The 26,144-nt window shown below is 39.8% G+C and overlaps 2 protein-coding genes across 2 annotated transcripts in view; one reads left to right on the top strand and one right to left on the bottom strand.

Annotated features, from left to right (window-relative positions):
- crtc1b (CREB regulated transcription coactivator 1b) lies at nt 1-24,967 on the top strand. The gene is made up of 14 exons (XM_085433120.1): nt 1-175; nt 1,831-1,947; nt 2,521-2,646; nt 3,751-3,812; nt 4,054-4,148; nt 4,641-4,726; nt 4,808-4,851; nt 12,044-12,267; nt 12,857-13,008; nt 15,101-15,337; nt 16,501-16,587; nt 18,342-18,428; nt 18,512-18,686; nt 19,273-24,967. The coding sequence occupies exons 1-14, from the start codon at nt 50-52 to the stop codon at nt 19,482-19,484; spliced, it is 1,830 nt and encodes a 609-aa protein (XP_085289246.1). The 5' UTR covers nt 1-49; the 3' UTR covers nt 19,485-24,967.
- Nucleotides 22,121-26,144, bottom strand: part of comp (cartilage oligomeric matrix protein) — a 16,929-nt gene continuing 12,905 nt past the window's right edge. The window contains exon 19 of the mRNA XM_085433119.1: nt 22,121-26,130. Coding sequence (XP_085289245.1) covers nt 26,072-26,130 — 59 coding nt within the window. The 3' untranslated portion in view covers nt 22,121-26,071. The remainder of the gene's footprint in view (nt 26,131-26,144) is intronic.

Below are 26,144 nucleotides of genomic sequence, written 5' to 3'. Positions count from 1 at the left end.
CCCGGAGTGGTGCGCAGCGTAACATTCCATTGAGAAGAAGAGGGGAAAGATGGCGTCCTCTAACAATCCTCGCAAATTTAGCGAAAAAATCGCTTTGCATAATCAGAAGCAGGCGGAAGAGACCGCCGCGTTTGAAGAAGTGATGAAAGACCTGAACATCACCAGAGCTGCGCGGGTAAGACCCCCACAGAGGGGCTGTTTACCTCTCGTTGCATCGCTGTTTGGCAGCTAACGAACACTGCGGAGATGTATCGGAAAGGTTGGGATGCTATGTAAGCTAAAGTTCATATTAGCGTCCTTTGCTGCATCAGTGCAATGCTGCGGAGCGACGTTTCCCCCGCGCCTGTTAAAACAAGCCAGCATTATTTGACTTCCAGCAGCACTAACCAGCTTAGCCTCGCCTGCTGGAGCTGTGGATAATGTGCACCTGTTCTCCCCTGCCTGTGGCTGCTGACATTTCGTTAGCTAATAGACAAATCGTCTGGCATGGTAGTGACCGCATTAGAGCACGTTAGGAAAAGTTAGCTGCGATTTAGAAACGGAATGGGAAGCAATGTTGGTTGACAGAGAGATTAGCCAAACAGATGTTAACCAGCTGTGTGTGTGTGTGTTTCTTATTTATTAAGGGGAAAGAGGGTAACCCCCACATTACCCGTAACATTATTTTCATAGCATACACTTACGGAGAGCAAAGTCAGCTCTGACTAAATGATCCACATGTCTCGTTTTACTCGCTCTATCTTTAGCAAAGTGTGAATGGCAGCTTTCTCACTACAATGAAAGCACTGGTTGCCTCAACCACTACAAGTGGAGCAGATGTTTTCATTAGGCTGCTGTTTATTATGCCAATTCAATTGGCTCTAACTGAAGCTGCAAGTCCACTGCTGATGAATAAAATGTGGGGGTTTTTCTAACGCTGAGACATGATGTTCGTTTTACTGTCTGTCTTTTTTTGTTGTTGTTGTCATTTTACAGAAGTGAATATAACTGTGGATGAAAAGCTCTGGTTTAGATATAGCAGATGATAATCATGTAAAAAAAAAAACAGTAAAATGGAGCTGAAATGGGATTTTTTTTTTTTAAAGTTTTAAAATAACTTCCAGAATGACTTGTCATCATTGTTGGCGATTTCTCGCAATTTTTGATGATGAACTAATTGTTTCAGGGCTGTTCGTCTCAAAACATATAAACCATATTGTTGCCAGGAAACGTTGGGGCTAATTGTTGGTCTAGTTGCTGGAAATGATGCCCACTTACCACGCTGCGTCAGTGTAAACCTGAGCTGTACTGTTATTTACTGCAAAGGGGGAGGGGTGGGGGGAATTGAATTTACTACTCAGTTTTATGGTCTCTGCCTGATTTCTTTGTGTTGCCATCCAAACATCCATCCATGGCATCCGTTCTGATCATTTATCCTCACGCATTTCATTTCATATTCGAGGCCTTCCATCACAGTGTTGTTTTTGTTTTTTAATAACATATATGGGTTTTGTTTTGACTACTGTTGTGTGGTTAATGTAGTAGCCAGGTGTGTTACATGGAAAGTGTGACTGTAATTACACCAGCTGTCAGTCAGGTGTCATTCACATCAGCTGATGTGATTTTTCTTTTCTTTTTATTTGCTATTAAAATGTGTTCTCTGCCTCCTGATTATTCGTGGTACCGCCACATCTGCCTGGCTCATCACGTTTCATCTGTCAGTTAATGAATTCATCAGTCTTTCATATCCCACACTGTGGTCTGGCATGCACCATTTGTTTTTAGCATCTCTTTTTTTGTGTATTGGATCAGTCATTCACTCATGCTTTCATGCAATTTTACTTTGCACAGTTGCAGTTACAGAAGACCCAGTATTTGCAACTAGGGCAGAATCGTGGACAGTACTATGGAGGCTCACTGCCCAATGTCAATCAGATTGGAAATGGCAACATTGACCTGCCTTTTCAGGTGAGCCCCTGGCCTCTCTCGGCTGGTAAATCAATGGTTTGTTGTAGACCAGTGTGCCCTTCTCAGCTGTTGGTGATACTATTGGACATACAAAGGTTGCAGGTGTCTGTGGTGTTGGTGAAAGAACCCAGAAAATTCCTCTAAAGCCATTAAAGAAAGTCTGCAGGCTTATTTATGGCTGTGCTGACAGTAAAGTGTTTAGACATTACCTCATCGTCAAAGCTGCATAAAGCATCAGGTTTTATCAGGGTCCAAGAGTGAAGGAGAAGACGTGCACTACAGCTGTTTTTTTTTGTTTTTTTTTTGTTTTGTTTGGGGTTTTTTCACCCTGATGCGTAATTTGGTTCCTAAATTTTAAATAGACCATTGCTTGTCATGGCTTTCCATTTTTAATACATTTGCCAACTCAAGCATCAGTATGGGGGGCCCATGGCTTGACTCATTTTGAAACAAACACATGTGCACCATTTATCCTCAGACATTATCCTAAGACACAGTTTTATAGTGTAAGCAATTTTTGTTTTTGTTTTCTTTGTGGGCGGGGCCTCATTCACCTGATGTGTCCACCTCCAGAACTCAGTGCTGGATACCAGTCGGACAACCAGGCACCACGGGCTGGTGGACCGTGTTTACCGTGACCGGAACCGCATCACTTCGCCTCACCGCCGGCCGCTAACAGTCGACAAACATGGACGCCAGATATCCTTTCGTTTCAAACGCACTGTGATGAGGAATGTGTTATTGTTTTGGTCTGATTTTTAAGTCAAAATTCTGATTTGTGTCTGGAGACAAGCTACTTCAGCGTAGCAGACTGCTTTAAATTTAAGCTTTTGGCTGTTTAATTGATCAGCTTTCATTAGTTTTCATGTATTTGTGTGATACGTTTTATATATATATATATATATATATATATATATATATATATATATATATAGTTAGAATAATGAATGACTGAAATTCTGAAACAATAGCCTTTTGTTCTAATGACAGTTTTCATTGCTGACACTATCAGGACTATTTTAAAGTCTTTTAGCTTGTCGTCATGTTATTCCTAAACATTTAGCCAGTGCCATTGATGATAAACAGAAACAAAACAGATAGACATCAGCCACTGATGTTGGGAAATGTCCTCTTAAAATGCCAATATGCAGCCTTGAGATAGGGGCTAAACTTTGTGGGATGAATAGTTTTGAATGTAAGTAAGGCCTCAGTTGCACAGGCCTAGAGACTGTTTTGAGATCCCCTAGCAACTTCTTTGTTGCTAGGGAAAGATGTGTATTTCCCAACTAGTTGGGCGTTGGTTCCTGGAGGTTGCAATGACCAGATAAAATGGATGGGAAAGAGGGCCCCACACCAGAAAGCTCCAGGAGCAGTGGTTGCCTGTAGTTTGCCTGGAAAGTGGTTAAGTAGGGGTTAAGGTTATTTGGTCATCCGTGTTTTTATATTGTCATATGGACCAGAGATTGCTACCAGACTGGTTAACAATGATTGCTGTTTAAGGAAACGCAATTACTATTCATCATATGAGATGTGTTAAGATATCATCTGTCAGTAATGGTGCTGAGTGGATTTTAAGAGAGTGAGTGTTTGTTATGCTGCATGTACTGACAGCCTGATATTGAACTATGTAACACGATGCGTTGTAGACAGTTGACAAGACCATCAATATATTCGTCTATTAGATAACAAGATATCAAAGTAAATGTATCAAAGTAAAGCTTGTGTGTGGTTATTTATTATTTAGCAGGTCTTTTGGGCTGATTAGGGTAAGAAAACAAATTTATTTCCCTTGACTAAATTCACATAGACAGCTGTCCTTACAGCTCAGTTTACCTCTCCCCACCGCCAGACACTAGCTGGAGAAGGTAAGGCACCTCCTTTTGTCCATTTGCCAAAATAAGAACTAGGACACACAGCCAGATACAGCGCTCTTCCAAAGATTAAATGACATGACTCTGTGCAGCCTAGTTGATGCACAACTTCTAAAGTAAACCAGAAGGTCTAGAACAGATTTCTGATAGATTTGATGCTGCAGAGCTTGAATTCTGCCAGTATTCATGAGCTGGCATTGGTTTTGCTTGAATTTCATCTGTCTCTCACGTACAGGACAAATTCAGACTCTGCCTTACACCAGAGCGCCATGAATCCAAAGCCCCAGGAGGTCTTTTCCGGGGGATCACAGGAGCTGCAGCCTAAACGAGGTAGAGGAAGATCCCGTTACAAAGACACAGAGCTGCTTTTATTTATTAATGTAGAATGTACTAATGCAGACAGGAAACCTCAAAAGACATAAAGGGGCTGGTGTCACACAGCAGTAGTTCTTGGTGAAATATTTATAAAGTAAATGGATCTCTAGCAAAGTTTCTGCATTCTGGTTCAGCCCTCGGCTGGATGTGGAGGAGTAGCATCTCTGAATGAGGTTGATTCAGGAGGATCTAGAGAGGAAAATCAATAATTAACTGATTATGCATTGATTATGTCTTTTTATGTGTGAAGCTCTGATAAAGCGAAGCCAAGATTAGCTGGCATCCTTTCAGTCTGTCTGATGGTCACCTTCTATTTTTGCACTCTAGAATCTGGTGCACAGCACTAAATTCTGCATGACTGGCTCCGATATTGATGACTCATTTTTTTTGGTTTGTTATGTATTTTTGTCATGGCAAGCAACTGTGTCTTGCTGTTTCACTAATTAGTACTGCTGCTAACAGTGCCTGGAACGGAGAACTCGGAGACAAGTGCAGACAACGATGTGCAGAAACAGTTGTGGGATGACGAGAAGGTACCAATGGGACAGGGAAGGGCTGCAGAGTGTACACCAGTGACGCAAGACTTGTGTCTCATGATTGCATTTTCTTCTCAGGATGATTCATCAAAGCCCAACACGTGTGATGTCCCAGGAATCAAGTGAGTGGTTTATGTTGTTTGTTTTATTATTCTTCAAAGAGCAATGCCACTCAAGTATTGTGCATGAAGCAATATGTGGACATTAGTTGTCTGCCATATTGGACGTGATACAGCTAGGTTGCTAGGGAGAAATGTGCGTTCCCCAATTGGTTGGCGGTCATTCCTGGAAGTTGTTGGCTCTCACTGGGTGAAAGAGTTGCAAATGATTTGTGCTCCTAGTGATTTCTTTGGAGTTTGAATTTCTGTGACCTAAGAATTGACAAGAAAATTTTGGCACATGTTTTTTTCCTTTAGTTGGAAGAATAACCATCAACCAGATATAATCCTTTAAATCTCAATCTTAATAAGTAGCCAGGTTTTATTACTGGTGTGTTTTGTAGCGCTCTGGACTAAGTAAACAACAGCTCAGTATTAATCTGCTACCGGTACTCTTTTTTTTCTATAACTGCTTTTTTCTTTTTCATTTGGATGGTTGACTGAAGTTTTTTGTGCATTCCCCATGTGTCAGGTAACTGAGGAAATCCTCCAGATGTTGCTAGTATCGCCTGGGGGAAAGTCCTGTAGTGATAGGCAATCAGGTGCTACTTTTTCTACGAGCACTGTAAAGTACAAACATAAAATGCTTCATAATGACATTTAAAGCAAAACTCCTTTTTCGTGTTAACGTTGGATATTAGAAAAATGGCACTGAAAGAATTGGAAATAAATGGGAGAATTTTGCAAGACCAAATATGGATGGACCACAAAAAAAAAATGGGGGCAAAGTCAGCAATTTCTAACCATTTTATTATCTGATTTCTCTGGTGAGAAAGCCCATGTACTTTCCCATGTCCCAATTTAAAGTTCATTTAGATGATCTGTCAAAATAACAGCAAAAGCAGGTCGGAGTGCAAAGATGCTGAATAAATAAAAAGGCTGGTTAACAGACAGAATTACACAAAATAGAGCAAAACTTAAGTGATTATTGTCATTTATTGGTTAGGAAGTTAACATATTCTCCCATAAATCAGGTTAGGTACAGTTATTTTCACAATAGATGGCCATCACAATAAATCTTAATATGTGTGATTGAATCAATTTCCTCTGATCAGTAAACATTTTATTTGTTGACCTTTTCCACAAAGAAAGTCACAATCTTGTGAAAGCATAGAGTAAAATGGATCATTTGCATGTGTTCAAAAGACAGTTTAGATCCCCTTTTATTTATCATCCCTCCCCTTATTGAAACTTCCCCACTTTGATAGGATATGAAAAATACACAGACAAATGCATGGTTAAAAAAGCTAGTTGTAACAACATAGTTACAACTGTAACTATGTTATGGAAGCACAGCAGCTACGACGGCCATTGTGACAGAAGTCAGGCTGATTTTGTTAATGACTGCGGTGCTGTTTGCTCTGGTGGTTGCATTTTGGGTTGGGGTGGTTGCACTTTGCATTGTGGTAGTTGAAGCTTGGGTTGGGGTGGCTGCACTTTGCATTGTGGTAGTTGAAGCTTGGGTTGGGGTGGTTGCATTTTGTGCATTCACTTCTGGTATCTGTGAAATGGCTGACATTGAAATTGATGGATTAACTTCAGACTCATTGCTACAAATTCTTCGACTGCTTATAATATAATTTGCTGTTATTTGCTAACACTTACTGACAAGCAGAAGCAGAATGAAACAGATCTTGAGAATCATTGTGGAAAAGTCCTTGAACCTTCAAAAATAAAATGATTGATTATTGTTTAATGTTAAATTCACATTTGTGTTTCCCAAAAATTTGGAAATAGCATTAAATATAATCTATAATGACATAGTTTAAATAAATAAAGTATAATATAACAATAGCTCAATAAAGTAAATCAAGTATGAAAAGTGAAATAAATACAATAAAAACTCACTTGATAAAAATCTAAACCAAATACATTCAGTTATTGTCTTATTAGTGTAATTTTCTAAATGACAGAAGTGTCTTTTTTTCTATGTTTCTAATTCATAATGCAATAACATCATCTTTAATTTAGAACAGCATAAACGTTTGTTTTTTTTAATTACTGTAATCATTATACAGCTCTTTCTATAATAATTAGGGCTGGGTATCGTCACTGATTTCTAGAATCGATTCAATCCCGATTCACAAGGTCCCGAATCGATTCGATCCACGATTCGATTTAATTCGATTCGATTTAAATCTGGGAAATTTTGACAGTCAGAAATATTATAATTCAGATCAGTACATTTACATATTTTTGTATCAATAAAAAGGAAGCTGACACACGCAAGACTTTATCAAAGGTGTGCGCATCACAACAGATGCCTTTGTGTCAAAGTAGCTGAGGATAAAACACAGAAAAACATGAAGGTGATTTTCCTGGCCTGGGATTTTATAAAAATATTCTGCAGTAGATCAAAAACGAAAGAAAACCATTAATCAACATATGAACATTACCTCTGAAGTTACAGCGGTTTTATTAGAGACATGGCTAAGCGTTTTGCATTTTGAATAATTTTAAAAAGTTTAAATTTGTTCAGTATTGAACAGCAGAAATGAGGTTTTCTTTTCGGAAGAATGTAAAAGGGGGAAAAAAACAGCGGCTGACAGCGCTGTAAACAACAGTAGACTGGTGCGTAACAAGCAAGCGAATAATGAAGAAAGGGAAACTGTTCTTGAAGTACAGAGAGAGGCAGAGAGAGGGAGAGAGAGAGAGGGAGAGAGAGAGAGAGAGAGAGGGAGGGATGGAGAGAGAGAGAGAGAGAGCTGTGCATCGCGGTGGAAGCAAAACAGTAAAAGTCAGAGTGAATTCATGACGATGTTTATGTGAAGCGTTTGGATCTTCTTTTGCTGCTGGTTCGGTCAATATTGTTTGGAGAGAGATCAAACTAACAGCTTTAGAATCGGCTCATAAAGGGCGTGAACACAAAGCGCGGACCCGCCGACAGATCAGAATCAGCGAGCTGTCGGCTTTCAGCCCCAACCGTGAGAAAGGTGACATCTAACTGATTCTGGTCCGCGGGTCGCGCTGTGTGTTTACGTCTTTGTGCAGAATCCGTGTACCTGCTCTCATTTACTGTCTTAACTGTTTGGTGGTTCTTGAAATTTTGTGAGATGTCACCAGAGATTCTGGCATTTCGGGCAAAATAAATTTATATTTAAAAAATCGATTCAGGATTTTAATGAATCGATTTTACGTTATCCAAGCCAGAATCGATTTTAATCGATGAATCGATTATAAAAACCCACCCCTGATAATAATGTAACTTTTAAATAAAAAAAAATCACTTCCATACTTTTGCTTTAACCCTTTGAAGCCGGTCGGAGCGGGCACGCTCTTTTTTGCTTAACTATTTTTAAATCCTGGTAGCTCTGCAACCGCATAAGCTAGCGCAATGATTTTTTTTTTGCATATGAAACCGGAGGAGTTGTACTTACATCTTATGCCATCAGCTTGTCCTAAGTCACAGTTTCCTTCCACATAAAGCTTTGCAAAAATTGCGTAAAAAGCGCTTGCAGGAACAAAAACATAATATTCCAGAAACAGCTTTGCCGATCTGATCAGCTGTTCGTAACACTTCCCACATTGAAACAGACGTCAGCGCGAACGATCGCATGTCCACCATTTCCTGCCCGAAACCGGAAGTGACATTATTTTTGCGGAAAATGTAGTTTTTTACTTGTAGGCCTTAAGAGCCTATACTGGTCATGTTTGACTTTATGCTTTTCTGAATAGTTGCTGGGATGCTTAGAACTCAAATTGCACTGCTGGAAATAGTCTATTTTGATGCACCTGCTGTTTTCTTTGCAAATTTGCATCATAGGATTGTTTTTCATTTTTCCTGCAGTATATAAAAAATGGTCTATCTTAAAAATAAAACTATGAAGACACTCAAAATAAATTTCCTGTTGTTGTAAACTATTTTTTGCAACTTTTTTGTATTTAAAGTTTTAAGGGATAAGCCTCTTAAATTTCTCCAAGTAGAAATATATGTAAAAAACAATTTTTTTGTAGTTTATTGCACTTTTTTGCAATTAATGTAGTTACTATGGACTTAATGCATACATATTATTAAAATATGGGCTATAACAGTTGTATTGATGTATAGCAACTTGAAATGCTCCCAAAAATGGCACTACAGCATGTAAAAAAAATATTATAAGCTCTGGCGGACTTGGTTCTATGGTAGGTCTTAAAGGGTTAAAGCAAAACACAATTTTTTTTCTTTTTTCAGGAAAAACCACATTGGCTTGACAGAAAAGATGGTCATGAACTAATTTGTCATATTTTATTTTCCATATTGTAACAAAGTAAAGTCTTCAGTAAATCTTTCCCTGACTCTAAAGTTTAGTCAGATATTCTAGATTTGAAAACTTACAGTTTAATCGTTCTGAGTTGTCTTCAGTCGTGCCGATGCTCACCAACTCCAGCTGTTTGTTGTTTAATCTCTGACGGTCTGCAGCTTTTATACTTGCACAATGTCGATACGATGACATCAGGTGCTGAACAGAGACACAACTTGTAAAACTGGTTGACCATCTTTTCTTGCCAGTATCAAAAACATGATGTGATGTATATGTGATTTTTATATCTATCTATATAACTATATATCTATATCTATGTCTATAGATATCTATATTTATATAGATATATATAGGTAGCTACCAATCTATATCTATCTTTTTGTTTGTTTTTCAGCACGGCATTTAAGTAAACAGTTAATACGTGGATGGTTTATTTAAGCTACTGGGGGGTTTTATGTGATTAAACGTACTGGTGAAGCTTGGATGTGTTTTTGTTTTTTGTTTCTTTTTGGGGGGTTGCAGGCATATGTTGATGTATCTTTAGATATGCAAATGTATACATAAGAGACAGGAATGAAAAAATAGCATAATATAACATATGGCATAAAATAGAAGAGCCAACTGGCGGTCCGTCTGCATCTAAAGGACAAAGGTCACTCCTTTGAGGATGCCAATGTTCACATTGTTCACATGGTTTGAAAGACGAGTAAAAGAAGCCATCTATGTCCACTGTGAATGACCATCTTTGAATAGAGGTAGTGGCTTACGACACCAACTATCTGCCATCTATAAACCAGTTTTGAGATCCTTCCCAGATGCCTTAATGCCCACTCACATCCTGGGCCTTCTGACCTCCGGAAATCACATGATAGGGGGGAGTTTCACAATGAGTTCACCCGAAACCTTGGCTGATAGTGACCTACACCCGTTTTCACACCTTGGCTCGTGTGATTAGGTAGAGCAAAAACAGTCAACATTCAGTTTTTTGTATGAACACGTTTATTCTTAAACACAGCCCGAGCTCTAATACGGAAGCTTTCTTATCATTTCTTTAAGTGGTCTTCAGGAATAGTCCTTGAAGCTTCTTCAAGGACTTTCTAAGAAGCTCTTCTTTGAGTGTTTGCCGCCTTTTGTTTTCGTGACAGGCTGCTAGTTAACAAAGCACCTAAAGAGATAAAGTTTAAAACTGGTTCCCAGAAAGTTGATTCTGTTCATCTGGACGTAGTGTTCTCAGTGGAAGAAAGATTCCGTCAGTCATCCAAGTAACTTCTTCAGTCTCCGCTACCTGCAGGTTTCCCCAACCTTATAAACATTACCTTTGCACAATGACTGAAACTAGCCCACTGCAGCTGTGATGTCAGTTTCACGGTCATTAAAATGTTTCTCCCACTGAAAACGCTACGTCCAGATGAACAGAATCTTCTGAAATTTCTTGGGATTTACTTACCTGGATGATTGAGCATGCATCAAGATATTTTAAAACTGCTTCTTTGCTAAAAAACCTTGACTGGGGTGCCCTTTTTTATTTGAATGATTCAAAGGTCATTGTCTGAAGATGGTCAGGTTCAAGGACTGGACTGAAAATGAGTGAAAAAGCAGCAAATGTCCAAATAAGAACTTTGCAGAACTATTGCTCAAGAACACTTTCAACAAATTCAAAGAAAATCTGGCTCCTTGGAAGCAAAGTAGAACAAATTTAAGACTTTGCACAGTATTGTAATATTTTCTGTTATAGGCTCACAAATCACAAATTATGTTTTGACAGCTGTACATAAAAAGAAACACGAAATGTGCTGTCAGTTCTCAGAGACGTCACGAAAGAATTTGCATCTTTTTTGCTTCTAAATTCAAATAATATCCACGTTTAAAGGTTATACAAGAAAATAAACAAAAAAACTAAATGCACGCTCATTTGGTTAGTCAAAAATGAAGCAAACTATTATGAAACCCTGTCACTCCTGCTGTGCACTTCTGTGTAACTCGTGTTAAGCCTCCATATTACAAGTTTACAATTATGTGCTGGAAAAAAACTGGAAAAATTGCTAAAAGCAACTTTTCGGTGGGACACAATACCCATTAGGTAATTAATCTAGAAGAAACGTTATTACAAGATCATTATGTTGTGCTGTAACAGGAGTGGCTTACACATACTCGTTCCCAGGAGACACAAATCCCTTGGTGGTTGCACCAGAAACAATATCTGGCATCAAAATCTGCCAGATGAGCTTCCTTTGTGACCAAAGAATCAGCCAAAAGAGCCTTTTTTAGATTTCCTATTATTAGTAATAGATTATCGTTCCTGCTTCTCTCTAAATGAAGTCTGCTTGTGTTTGCTGTATTTGGTTCAAACTGACCAAAGCAAAGCATGAAACAGGTCTTGCAATGATTTCTCCTTGCTAGAAACTGAAAACATTTTCAAGAAAGTGAACTTACGAGACACAGAATACACACTGAGAAAGGATTGTCAGCTGATGGAAAATTCTAGCACGGCTGGGAATTATTTATCTGTGGGCATCACTGAGTGAAAGCACAACAGGCTTCAGTTTAGCCGAGCTTGTTGGTAGAGCGCTTTATGCTAAGGACAACTAAAAATACAAAAAGAAAAAATAATAATAATATTAACAAGAACAATACATAAAAATATATATTTAAAAACAGAAAAATTGCATAAGAAGCACAATCTGAGTATTATAATTCAAATTATACAGAAAAATGAAAATCGACTGTCATACTGTGGCACCCACCCACTGTAGGTGGGTTATAAGAAGTATTTAAAATAGCATTTAAAGCAAACATGCTACCCACTGTCACCTAGCTGTTGTTGCCTTTTATTAAAAATGCTCATATGCTTGGTCACAGTCTTGTTTCGCACAAGCTGTTCTTATGTCTGATAGAAAATGTGCTCTTTTCAGCATATTCCCCTCGCCAGACCAGGAGTTGAACCCATCCGTGCTCCCAGCCGCACATAACACCGGCGGTTCGCTGCCCGATCTGACTAACATTCAGTTCCCCCCACCGCTTTCTACCCCGCTGGACCCCGAGGACACCGTGGCCTTCCCCTCCCTCAGCACAGCCAACAGCACGGGCAGCCTCACCACCAACCTCACCCACCTGGGTATAAGCGCCGCCAGCCACGGTAATAATCAACATTTTGTGTTCATAAAAGGGGTAAAACGGGTAAATGTAACAAAGCGTCGGTATTGTACCGACCAGTGTTGTAGCACAGAAATTTAGCTTTAAGTGGAATGTGTTTGTTTACAAAGGAGAACCACTAAACACTTATGCAGCTGAAAGAAAACATAAAAACATGCCGGTAGTTTTCATACAAATGACAACAAAACAGCAGGATTTAATTTGATGCTCCACAAGTGTTGAGTCTAGCTCTGCAGGCAGCACGCAGTGTGGCCAACAGGATCTGGTTCAGCATCAGTTTGTAACAGTCTCTTATGTTGTAACACCTAATGTGTAAAATACCAAATGTAGGGGCTTGTGCTTTATCACATTTCTGCACTTTTACAGACTTTTACTTTGACTTAGACTCACTCTTCTGCACTCAGTATCAGTCCCTACCGTGCAGGCATTTAAAGTTGGTGGTTTTTGCTGTTTTACTTTTTCTGATGTTTCTTATTTACACCAGTTGGTGCATTAAAGCTAAGTTGGAGACAAAAAAAAACAGGCACATGTACATCCATAGTTTCTTTTTTCTTTTTTTTTTGACTTCCCAGGGATCCCCACTTCCTCTCAGCCCACCATGACGGTGACTGCACAGCGCCGGCAGCCACCGGTGGTGCCGCTCACCCTAACCTCTGACCTCCATCTCCAACAATCTCCTCAGCAGCTCTCACCCACCCTTTCCTCACCAGTTAGCATTACACAGGTAAGGATTAATTAAAATTAGTTTCATTCTCTTTCAGGAACAATGTATTTGTATATCCAAAGGTATTTGGACCAAAAATGGATGAAGTCAGAAATTAAAAAATAGTTATTGCACTTGCATCCCGATGTATTGAATTTGAAACAAATAAGTGTCATCACTTACTGCAAAAAGAGGTCACATTATATTAACCCTTAAGGATTTTTCACATTAGTCTATGGTGCCGTTTCAAGTCTTTTTCCATTAATGATTAATTATATTTTGTAGGTTTTGTGCACAGAATAAATTACAGAATAAAATACTGCATTTTAGGATATGCTACATTATGGTCAAACTCTCATTGGTTCAGTATTTGTTTATGTCCAGATAGTCATCAGTAGAAATCAATGACTGGTTGTGCCACAATTTTCTCCAGCTAAACAAAAACAAAACTGAGGTAATAGTCTTTGGCGCCAAAGAAAAACGATTACAGGTCACCAGAGAACTTCAATCTATACACCTAAAAACCACAAACCAGGCGAGAAATTTGGGTGTAGTGATGGATGCAGACCTAAACTTAGAAAAACACATTAAGACAATAACAAAATCAGCTTACTATCACCTCAAGAATATATCAAGGATAAAAGATCTGATGTCTCAACAGGACCTGGAAAAACTAGTCCATGCATTCATCTTTAGTAGGCTTGATTACTGTAACAGCATCTTTACAGGTCTACCTAAAAAATCAGTCAGACAACTACAGCTCATTCAGAACTCTGCTGCTCGAGTCCTCACTAAGACCAAAAAAGTGGACCACATCAGTCCAGCTCTGAGGTCCTTACACTGGCTGCCTGTCCGTCAGAGGATAGACTTTAAAGTTCTGATGCTGGCCTATAAAGCTCTGAATGGTTTAGGACCAAAATACATCAATGACCTCCTGACCCAGTATGAACCATCCAGATCCCTCAGGTCATCTGGATCCGGTCTTTTATCAGTTCCCAGAGTCAGAACCAGACACGGAGAAGCTGCATTCAGCTTTTATGCTCCTTATATCTGGAACAAACTCCCAGAAAGCCTCAGATCAGCTGAAACACTCAGTTTATTTAAATCCAGGTTGAAGACTCACCTGTTCTCAGCTGCATTTGAATAAAGCACCAAATCCACACTTTAAGCTTAAATTTCAAAACTTACATTTAACTACTGATTTTATCTACTGTTCTGATTTTATCTGTTTTGATTTTATATACTGTTGTTTGTTTGTTTGTTAATTAGTTAGTTAGTTTATTTGCTTGTTTTATTCAATCTTAAATCATGCTTTTTATTTGTTCTTGTTTCTAATGTCTCTGTAAAGCACTTTGAATCACCTTGTTGTTGAATTGTGCTATACAAATAAACTTGCCTTGCCTTGCCTTGCCTTTACAAAGTCAGGCATGAGAGAGCAACAGAGTCGGTATTGTAGGGAGGCCGTGGTGGATGAGCGTGACACATTTACATATTTATCAGCTTAGTTGATCTTTCTTTTTTTTCCAGTATTCATTTGCAGTCTGGTTAAGTTAAAGAAACACTACATGGCTATGTTGATTTTAGCAAACTTTTACTTTGAAGGAGACTTTTCACAGTTCCAGTTGAGTCTTTGCAGTCAAGTCGGCAAATTGCAGGCATGTGCCGAAGACCAAAGCAATCGCAAGGAGGTTGTTGGTGCAGCACTGCACCAACAACAAATTATCTTTGCAAATTATCTTTGCAGATAATTTCACCTGGTACTTTCAACTGGTTCGAGAATACATACGTTTCCTTATCAGCTAGAGGTTGCCAGGGGGGTCGCTAGGCCCTAAGTGACTGAAATCATCTGCAGTAATGTGTTCCTATGTGTAAATAGCGCTGTTGGATGCTGAGAACAGGCTCTTAATGATATCTGTGTCTTTGTCCTTATGCTTTTAGTACAGATCCATAAATTGTAGTGCTTTTGAAACGTCAAGCTGTATACTAATGAGTATTCAACACATACTAGGTGGTTAAAGATAAGATAAAACATTTAAACACCACACCCCTACCCTCCAGTTCATGCAGCAGAAATCACTGCTACTTGGACTAATTTATCCCCATCGTTCTGCAGGTCATGCCAACAGAGTCATTGACCCTGGAACAGCAGCTTTCTCAGTACCCTCTGTTCAACCAGCTGACAGCTCAGGCTCAGGCTCAGCTGATCAGTGACCTCCAGAAGCAGCAGGCCCTGCCACAAGGCATCCAGCTCATCACCTTGCCAACTCTGGCCTCCGCTGGTACAGCGTCTGCCACTGCCAGCAGTCCCTCACCAGACAGCCAGACCACTGGCAGCATGAGCATCAGCTCGGTAAGATGCAGTTTAACAAGAACGTGGAAGCATAGATCAAAATCTGATGACATGATTGAGATAATTTTGCTTATTTTTAAGCTGCTGTTAATTTTACCACTTTAATGATGCTACCCTAAATACATCGCAGTAAATATCTGCACATCCTTTCTATGCTAATTTATTTCTAATTATATAGATTAACTTAGCTAAGAAGCATAAACACATATTACTCTTTGCTACACGATGTCACTGTAAAGTTGTTTGATGTTAACATCTTTGTAAATGATGGTTTATGAAAAAAGAAATATGCATTTGGCCGTTCTTTAAAACACAAGTGTTTGAGGTATAATCAGAATGTTTAGGCTTTACCCTAACTGAACATTACCCAGTCTCTTCAAGAACATCCTGGATCACTTTAAGCCCAGCTGGTATTTTATTTAGTTGGTTTACCTGGAACTCTTTTTCCGCCTCCCTTTCATTTGTAAATGGTTGGACTAGATGGACTGCACTAGACTAGGTGTTTTGTTTTTCACTGTTGAGTGCTCAAAGCACAGACTTTGAGCTTTGTGCCTGAACAGTGCATCAAACTTGTGTTTCTTTAACTTGGTTTTTTAAGGAGTCAAATTTAACAGGAGGAAGTGATCCCAAACATCCCGGACTTCACTATAGTCTATTCTAGCTTATACCACATTTGCACATGCAAATGTACATTTCCATGCAGGCTCCCACACATATTCCACAGTGGCGACTTTTGAATTTTTCCTTGGAAAATGTGGCTTTAGGTGTAAACAGCTGAAAACATGTATTTTGTGGAAACCTACCTAGTACCTAGTTCTCTTCAACACCGATAATCATCCACAAACAAAACATCCACACATTTGAGCTTGAAATAGAAGTTGATGAAAAGGTCAGAACAACATTTCCAGAGACCGATGTAAAAATTGCAGCATTGCTGAAAGTGATCCAGAGATGCACTCAGATATGATTTTAAATTCTTAATAGATCAAAGTTTAATCAGCTAAGGTCTTTGATTTCCATGGACTAGCTTCCTGAGCTTTTTAGTCCTACCTCATATGTTTTGAGCAGACCCTAAGTTGATGCCTTCTCACATGTCATCGTTTTTAGACTTGTGTATGACAGGCATGAAGCTTAGTGCTAGCTAACCCTCTTCCCTCCAACAGTACCGCAATCAGACTGGCTCACCAGCCACTCAGTCTCCAACCTCCCCAGTCTCCAATCAAGGCTTCTCCCCTGGAGGCTCACCTCAAGTAAGGGCCCACCCACCGAGCTACCTGCTGTTTGGGGAAGGGCTTTGCTCCTGGGGGAAAGCTAATTGTAGAGAGTTAGGCTGCTTTTCATTCACTGTGTCCACACTTAATCACTCATGCCGTCAACAGCTGCATAGCTCATTTCTTCATCAGCACTGCCATCGTTCACAGCGTGCATGGCAACATATTGATAGCCTATTGATGGAGGCTCTGACACTTTGTAGCCTTAAAATATTCATCTTGTATCCTCAACCATTACAGTTTCTCACATGTAATTCACCCAAACTATATTCTCTGTGTCAGATATATTCTGAGGAAAGTCTTGGTTTGTTTGTTTTTTCATGGGTGGGGGACATGCCAGGCTGGAGCATGTAGGTGGCAAGATACGTACGTGCAGGAAAAAATATCTGCTTTGTTGTCACATAGTCAGGTCATCATCATGCAAACTTTATGCTAGGGAGATAACCTTATTGGCCTAGCCTAGGGGTAGGCAACTCCAGGCCTCGAGTGCCGGTTTTAGATGTATCCTTGATCCAACACAGCTGATCCAAATTGCTAAATGACCTCCTCAACATGTCTTGAAGTTCTCCAGAGGCCTGGTAATGAACTAATCATTTGATTCAGGTGTGCTGACCCAGGGTGAGATCTAAAACCTGCAGGACACCGGCACTCGAGGCCTGGAGTTGCCTACCCCTGGCCTAGCCGTTCCATCCCAGTGATTTGGACATTTACACTGTAACACAGTGTAAATGTAGTTTTTTTTAAAAGGCAGTTTAATTACAGTTAGTTTCCAGAACATGCATCCTTGTTTCATCTCTATTGTTTTTTCTTATTATTTGAAACCGTGGAAGGGGATCTTATGTTGTTTGCCTCTGTTTTGGACTTTATATAAAGACAAAGACTAGATGTAAAGCTCACAGGGGCTAACAGAGGCTAACATCAGGTAACAGAGGCTAACAGTAGCTAAATGAGGCAAAAACGGCATTGCTACTAACAGTTCAGCATATTCTCAACAGCTCACTTACTATGTGGAGACAGTAATTCATGGATGCCACTTGTAGTATCAGTAGCATTTTATTCACTACCCCTGCTAACTACATATGTGTTCAGTTCGGCTTTATTTATATAGTGCCAAATTACACCAACGAACGCCTCAAGGCACTTTCTGCTGTAAGGTAAATCCTAGGTAGGTGTGTATATTCAATGAGCCCAGACAACTTTCCAAATATACCAGAATATAATAAATATTATTTAAAAAAATAAATAACTTTACCTTTTTTGCACTGGAGTCCCTACAGTGGAGGTGAGTTGAGTGTTGCCACGGTAGTATGATGACAACAACCCATCTGAATTAGTTTTTGTCTTGATCTGGGCTGTCGTGGTCCTATCTACGAGGATGGGACAAACTGAAGCACCCTGGTTGTTTGTCATTTATAATAAAACTGTAAAGTGTGCTTTCAATTTTAATAATAAACTAATCATTAAAGAGTGGCGCTATTGCATCTTCTGTTAGCCTCCTCTTTTTGTGTTTAACCATGACAATCGTGGTCATGAGGTCCATTTGCTTTGCTCGCTGCTCACTCTGACAGCTGTGACTTTGTGTGCTGCTTGTGTTTTTTGTTACTCCATCGCTGAAAGTGTCTGCTTGTGAACTCAGATATTTTCTCTCTCTGTAAAGATTTGTGTTATTATTGTAGCCACTGCAATGGTGTATTTCTCATATATATTTTTGGGGGTTGTTTGTGTTCCTCCAGCACATCCCCGTGGTGGGCAGCATATTCGGCGACTCCTTTTATGATCAACAGCTGGCATCGAGGCAGACCAACGCTCTCTCTCATCAGGTGACACGTAACGTTAAGTAAAAGGTTTTCTTTAGATTCTCTCTGACTTCAATGTGTGTAACGCGTACAATTGTGCTTTTTAGCTCGAGCAGTTCAACATGATCGAAAACCCCATCAGCTCCACCAGCCTTTACAACCAGTGCTCCACCCTCAACTACACGCAGGCAGCCATGATGGGGCTCACTGGGAGCAGCCTACCCGACTCTCAGCAGCTCGGCTACAGCAGCCACGGCAACATCCCCAACATCATCCTAACAGGTAGCCACAGCATCTGTGTGTGTTTGCCCTTTGATACATTAAAGGTTCTTTGCATAAATGCCAAGCATCCGTCAAAACATCGGTGATGAGCAAGAAACGAGGCCCCCCTGTGCTGGTGTGTTGCACATGACTGAGATTTCAGTCAATATACGCTCTATCTGGGCTAAGGTAAAGAAGTCTAAAGGCAACTGAGCCGAAACTAACAGCAGAATTCTCCAGAGACCATACGAGGGAACAACTTCTTTTAGACACTTCCACATTTTACTAAATTGCCAAGGTTTCTTGTTTTATACACTTCTATCATCCAGTCTAATAAACAACACCAAATAAGAGTCGATAGCAGAATAAACCGTACGTCTGTGCAGAGTTGGTGTACTATCATCAAAGTAAACCTTCCAGTGACTTGAACGTTTGTCTTTGGGTTTTAAAGGTACTTTGCAATCCACTTGTGCAGTAGTTCTAAAATAGGATCTCTGTGGTAGGGAAACATGTAGAAATACTTGTCCCAATTTCGCTTGAATCAGTAAAAACTCTAACCCGATTCTTGCCAGGCGTGCACGTTGTTCTCAGCACTTGTATTTCTCAGTCACAGGTGAGTCTCCGCCAAGCCTGTCCAAAGAGCTGACCAACTCTCTTGCGGGAGTTGGCGACGTCAGCTTCGACGCAGATTCTCAATTCCCTCTGGACGAGCTGAAGATCGACCCGCTCACCCTGGACGGACTGCACATGCTCAACGACCCCGACATGGTGCTTGCCGACCCCGCCACCGAGGACACGTTTAGAATGGACAGGCTGTGACGTGAAGAAAAAGAAAACTCGTTAATGGAGAGAACCAAAGGGCAGGATGATCCCTCTTCCTCGTTGCATGGCCGTCCAGCTGTCCGACTTTGCCCTTTGAAACAATGCGGCACCAAAAGACAACAGGGGGGAAAAAAGACATCCAGCGGCTCGCCGGGGGGAATGCCTCGCTGTCGTTTTGAATGAGATTGGTCGCTCAGTGCTTTTGCTAGCCTACTGTGTTTACAGTGTACCATTACATGCCACATATATTCCAAAAACGCACATTTGGCGGTTTTCTTTTCATATCCACTTTATTATTTATTTTGTTGATATTTGCTTGTAGCAGGAAGCTGCTAGGACATTGGGCGAAACTGCACCCGATATAAGCGGCCGTGTTTTTAAGAAAAAAGAGAGCGAAAAAAAAGAAACCGAAAAAAACATGGTCGCTTTGCTAATACCGTGCAATGAAATAGAACGGTTTTCCCATCATGCTATAACGGCTTTCTATTTCACACTCAAAGCTTTATTTTTGACAACCAAATGTTATTTTCATTGTGTACTTGTGTGTTTTTATGCTTCATCTATTTATATGTTCTATTTATTTATTTGGTTAAAGATTTTATATTCCATTTCATAATTTCAATTTGATGCCAAAATGTTTTCTGTAGGCATCGTGTAATATTGCACTGATGTAATTTGTGTCTATTTATTGATTACTAACATATTTATAAATGTGTTTATTAAGCTATTTTTGGTTTATCGAGGAGTGCAAAACCTCCCCATAGTTGCCCTTCGGTGTTCAGTGTGCCATTTTCTGATGTAAGATGTGGCGACCGTTAACCATGCTGCAGCCCAACAGTCCAATCCAGATACGACAGTTTTTTTTAGCACCGCTCCAAAAAATGCTGCGTGCTCCGGAAATGCGTTGGCTTAAAGCCACACACGTGATCTTTAACTGAGAAAAATCATCAGGAAGAAAAACAGAAGCATCTAAATTTATTTTCTCCTGATGAAAAGCCAGAATACATACATATATACACGTTCAGGCCGACCCTCTTCTCAGTGAAGGAAGGTGTCTGTTTTTAAACCAGAGATCACTGAAATCTTTTAAAGTCGTCACTGTGAAATCACCTGATTTTGCCTTACGGGAGTATTCTACTGTTCTACTTAAGTGTCTAACGTGACAGCGTATTTTCGTAACTTACTGTAACGTTTTCTCGTATTTGAGAGAAACTTTTGGTCAGTGATGTTTGTGGTTATGTTGTGTAAGGTTTGACAAATCAATGTACTGTATTTTGTAGCGGTACACTTTATAGCCAAATTGTTGGATGTTTTCTAAAGCGGGGCAAAAACGAGAAAAAAAAAAGTCAAAGGCGTGTTTGAAGTGTTCGAGATGGAGCGCAATTGTGGGGAGGCTTTTTGCTCCTTTACAGGGAAGCTCTAACAAAAACGCAGCTGACTCGACGCGTGGGTATTTCTTACTGAACTACTTGGTTTTCATAAGCTCCACGCTTCTAGTTTATGAGAGGATGGGATAAAGTAGACAAAGTAGAATATGGCTATATAAATCTATTTATATGCTAAGTATTGTGTGCAATCTGAACACTACACAAATCGGCGGTGTAGCAGAGTCCCATCGTTTGAATACGCAGACAGACTTTAAGGGGTCAGTCAGCCCGCCTAAATCTTTTGTCAGAGTTTCCCTGAGAGTCACGTGCAGTCTGTGGGATCATGTTTGTTATATTGTAACGTTTGTGTACAGATGTGCTAATATTTTTACTCACAGCGCTGATGGGAAGAGTTCCCAAATCCCCCTTGCTGAAAAAAGAGAAAAAGGAATCACGTTTGGTTTACCTCTACAGCTGGACGGTTCGTCTCAGTTGAAGTGTTTTCTTGTCTGCTGTAAACCTCCATCAACGGTTTTTGTTTGCCTTCAACGGGCCTGTGATTCCTATGCAAAATGAGACAAATAAGATGCTTGAAGGAAAAAATCCACCTCTGGTGTTTTATTAGCTAACAGAGTTTGCACGTTAAGCTGGATTTATTCTTTTTGCAGGCGAGCAAGCAGTGTGACTCTTGTATTACAGATGGTAGACTTTGGAGATGTCAATTTTATTTTAAAGAGAAACATTATTGCAGATTAAAATGGAACCTAAAATGTCAAACATGGTAAATGTCGTGCAGGCCGTATAATATTTTAAGACTTTAAGGGCTTTGTAGTTTATGACAGAATTAAAAATCACCTCACTTAAAAACTGGAATTGGGCGGCATCTCTTTTAAAGACTAAACATCGTGGCTCTACGCTAGAAAACTGACACTATTGGGAGTGTGCGCGTGTAGGATGTTGTAGTGTGTCATGGTGGTGCTAATGACAATCAACAAGTGGAATGCAAATTCATTTCGATACCAGAGAAGCATAAATCCAGCTTACTTTTGAAGTTTTGGCCTCAAAAACTGTAAATTGTGATTTATTTAATTACCTGAATCTCCCTCTTCGTCCTGTGCGACTGTTGAACATGGTGCAACATTGCTGCTCTAGAAAGACACCCTTTGCCCCTGACCCTAAATGAACCCATGTCACACGAAGAAAAATGCGACACACACTAATTCTGCTTCGTGTAAAGCAGCTAACGTTGGATTTTTCCTTCAAGCCTCCGAAACAAACATGTAGAAAACACACTCTACGGATTACATTTCCAAAGGTTTGTGTACCTAAAAGATATTAAGCGTCACGTGCACTGTCGTGCTGCCAATAACGCCAGTGATTTGAGCTTTCCTGCCATCTCCTTCGTCCTGCTGAAGTCATTGATTCACTGACCTTGTACATATGCTATAGCTGAAACAAAATGCATGACTTACCTGACAGTCAAAACCTCTAAATGAAGGCCTTCTATAGCTCTGCAGGTTTGATTTGTGTAACGTAACACTACCACAAAGTCTAAAGGGATGCATGTAAGGGTTTCTCCTGTTCAGTGACTCTGTTACCTCCATCTCTGTACAATGCTACTTGATGAATGATAAAAGAATGTATTTTAAGTGGCAGTGTCCTAGTTTTAACCCTTTGCCAAATGAACCCGACGATGTTTGGTGCGTTTGGTCTGTCAGAGAAGGCGACCAGGCTTCCATTTCTCTCTGCACTCTTTCATTTGCCCCTTTTCTCCTTTTAAGGAATCAGACTGTTGCTTGTTCCACGCTTTCTCCTACTACTGTAGCATCTCTCTGCGTACGAGTGTAAAGCGGTCCCTTCTTGTATAGAAAGACCTTGCGGTCGTTCCGGCCCTCTCCTTGGCTTTGTTGATGCGGGATCCGTCCCGTGGAAGTTGCAGATTGGCACGTGCGCTGATCGTTTGCATATGTGAACTTGACTCTTCTGACGCTTCTGTGTTACGCAGTCAGCCGCATGACATGATAGACACGTCGAGCAGATTATTATAACATGTTATGTGCAGGACTTTGATCTCGCTATGCTGAAGTGGAGTGCTTTTCAAGACACCGGATATGATAGTTTTTGTTGTTGTTGCCTATCATGTCACGTTCTGGACTGGGTAAAAAGCAACTGTGTGTGTTGGGTTTTTATTTTTATTTTCTTGGTTTCTTTCTTCGTTTTGTTTTTTTGTGTATGTGTGTGCAACGTTTAGTCCACTGGTTGCTTCGCACTTTATTTGTGATTTCCTGGCTTTTGAGCAGAGACTGTTCTGCCTGACGTGAATGCTGACTGTTTCACACCAGATGTATACTCCGGAAATATTTTCATGTCAAAGAAAAGATGAATTCTCTATTTTCCTTTGTAAACTATATTTTGGCTTGTCTTGTTTTTTAATCTGTGAAGATCTTAGGGGATGCAAAACTAGAAAGGGCTTACTCCAGTGCAGCTTATGTGCTTGTGTTGGAAAGGATAGGCATTCCGAATGTGTTTCTTTGTTGGTCACACCACACACACACACACACACACACACACACTGATTCAAACACTAATTAGCTACATATGTCACAGTCACACTAGAGTAAACAGTGGTTTGAAAGTGGTATGCAAGCACTCAGAGTGCGTTGCCATCTTCACAGGAACTTACTGCTGTTAAGATGGCTTCAGGCTGGTATGACTTTGCGATTGAATAGGGTCAAAGGGACTATTACATGCAGTCTGTTGGTGATAATGAGACTTGGCTACATATAAAACTTCACATTGGGCATTTAGAGTCCAGTGAGAACCTCAGCGATATGAACAGAATACAAACAGTTTGCAACCAGCTGAGTCGAGCCCACTGTGGCAACTCACAGATGAGTTGTGCTCATCGCCGCAGACCGACTAAGATTGATTGCACCGTGGTGGCAGTTTTGGCTGCATTTGAAAATTAGAGACCAATTGCCCCCCACAAGGCGATCTGTGCAGAGGTGGTGCGCGGTCAGCCTCGGGTGCAACTAATTATGGTTGGTCTCCGACAGAAAATAAATAAGTCAATGCATTCATGGGGCAACCACCAATTTTCCTTTTCTAGGCGCAAGGAGGTTCCATCCTGTTTTTACTCTACTGTGACTGAGCCATTAAATACATATGCTGCCAGTAACAGTTCTGCAACACAGTCTGACTTTACTCTAGTAGCTAAAACTCGAAACTACTGGTTTGTCATATTTTTTCCTGTCTAAAATATCCACCCACAAGCCTAACAGTTAAAACAAGAACATGTACTAGAGAGGAGCTCGTGCTGAACTCACACTACTTAGAAACTGCTGATGAGGTGTGTTAACGCCTTCTTTGTGGTTTTATCTAAAAGTAATTAGAACTCTGGTAATAGACTTGACTTCATGCAAGGCAGCTAACACTTTAGTTTAAAATTAGTAAGAGAGACTAAAAATGTCAGGTTTGTTGATCAGATTTGAAGTAATTTCACAAAATAGGCCGATCCTGAGACGACATGGTGAAATGCAGAGAGCTGGGGGTCCATTTATTTCAAATATAAGATGCACAGGTCATCTGAAAATGTCTTTTTATGTCTGATACACTGTTTAGTTTTGAGACTTTTGCTTATTTTAGTCTGAGACGTCACTTACTTGAGGTACTTCTCGGCACAGCCCGTTCCCTTTTTTTGCCATAAAAAGGCACAAACTGCATTTTTGTCACAAACTGAAAAAAGTTTGATGAGTGATGCTCAAACAGGAGCGTGCGATTAAAGGTGTGCCCTCAGTCCCAGAATACAAGGAAAGAGTTGCTGCTTGTTCCCAGAGACTTTAGGTTTGACTCAAATGTCCCTTTAATAATATGGGGTTTTATAAATGACTCTACAGTTAATTAAAATGTGTAAACAAAAATAAATAAAACAGAGTTTAAGTTCCACTTAAAGCTTCTAGTGAGAATAGCATTATATCACTGTTGTCCTGTAAGTCGTAGTAACAGAACTGTAGTTATTTATTTGTTGCCATGTGATTCTCTTTACGTGACCATTTGTTTATAAGAAAAAAAAAAGTCAAATTAAATTGAATGTGGAAGACAGATTTTTCTCTGCACATAGTCTTGATTTGCAGAATATGCCGATTAAAAAGAAACTGTCCAGTGTCGCATCACAGCGTGTTGCTGTGGACATGCATGATGTTTCAACCCTGTTGTATATTGTCTTTGCTATTGTTTCTATTTTGTAATCTGTATTTCCAAATGCAAATTTAAAAGATTATTTTGGATATGTGCATGCTTGTGACTTGTTCAGAATGTTAATTTCCACTAAAAGCTGTTGAGTTTGAAAACAAACAGTCAAGTCTGTTACTTAAAATCACGTTCGGCTTGTTCCTGTTTAATAACATATAATACCTATAAAGCCAATTTTAAATTGAATGATCATCAACGTAATTTTACTAAAGTAAATGTAATTTACCTTTCTCTGTTATAGACTGTGCTATAAAACTTCTCGGTCTGAGAAGTCGAGCTGATTCTTAAGTGCTTTAAACTTGCATTATTTCTAGCCAATTTGTATAGAAGTCTATAAGAAACATGACCTTACTGCTCACTCGATTTATGCCCACAGTAAACAGTTTACTCATAAATGTATTGTTTCAGCTGCTAGCTTCAGGTTCTCTTTAATACAATTTAATTTTTATTTTGTAAATTATTTACCCATTTAGAGTAAAATTGAGAGAAAAGCATAGCCTGCTTTGGGGAGTGACTACATTGTCATATACAGATCCCTTATGGTGAATGTCCAGTGTCTTAACGACATCTAGTTTAAAACAAAAAACAAAAAAACAAGATGGTAAGCGCTATAATCCCCAAGTGGATGCATCTAAACAGGGATATTAGATGCATTGATATCCATGGTTTCAGTATGCACAGACATCAGATTCCCACACAACAACAACATTTATTCATTAGTGACAGTCCAATCTTTTCAAGTGGTTTTTCTGAAGTGGAAAATGTTATATAATTTTTAATCTAACATTATACCACTTCCCTTTGAACACATATTACCGTTGCTCTGCACCACAATCGATCAATTTTCACTGGAGACATTTCCAACACTTCTGCTGGATTTTTAATTAAACTTATCGCCGTGATGATCTTCTTTCTGAGATCCAGCTGTGCATTGGAAAGCGTTCTCTTTGGGCCTGTTTGTTGTCATCAGGCTACCAGCTGGACCTGCTGGGCTCTGTAGGCATCAAAATCCTCTGGAAGAGTGTCTGAAGAAACACAG

Source organism: Copadichromis virginalis, linkage group LG15, assembly GCF_057382275.1.
Source record: "Copadichromis virginalis isolate Kocher_CV1m ecotype Utaka linkage group LG15, C_Virginalis_male_GT1.1, whole genome shotgun sequence".
In the NCBI taxonomy this organism is placed as follows: domain Eukaryota; kingdom Metazoa; phylum Chordata; class Actinopteri; order Cichliformes; family Cichlidae; genus Copadichromis; species Copadichromis virginalis.
This window is presented reverse-complemented; position numbering and strand designations above follow the sequence as displayed.

Excerpts from the sequence above, each read along its gene's own strand:
- crtc1b (XM_085433120.1), top strand. The coding sequence starts at position 50 with ATGGCGTCCTCTAACAATCCTCGCAAATTTAGCGAAAAAATCGCTTTG. Across the intron at positions 176-1,830 it reads ACATCACCAGAGCTGCGCGG|TTGCAGTTACAGAAGACCCA; the intron begins GTAAGACCCCCA and ends TACTTTGCACAG. Across the intron at positions 12,268-12,856 it reads TATAAGCGCCGCCAGCCACG|GGATCCCCACTTCCTCTCAG; the intron begins GTAATAATCAAC and ends TTGACTTCCCAG.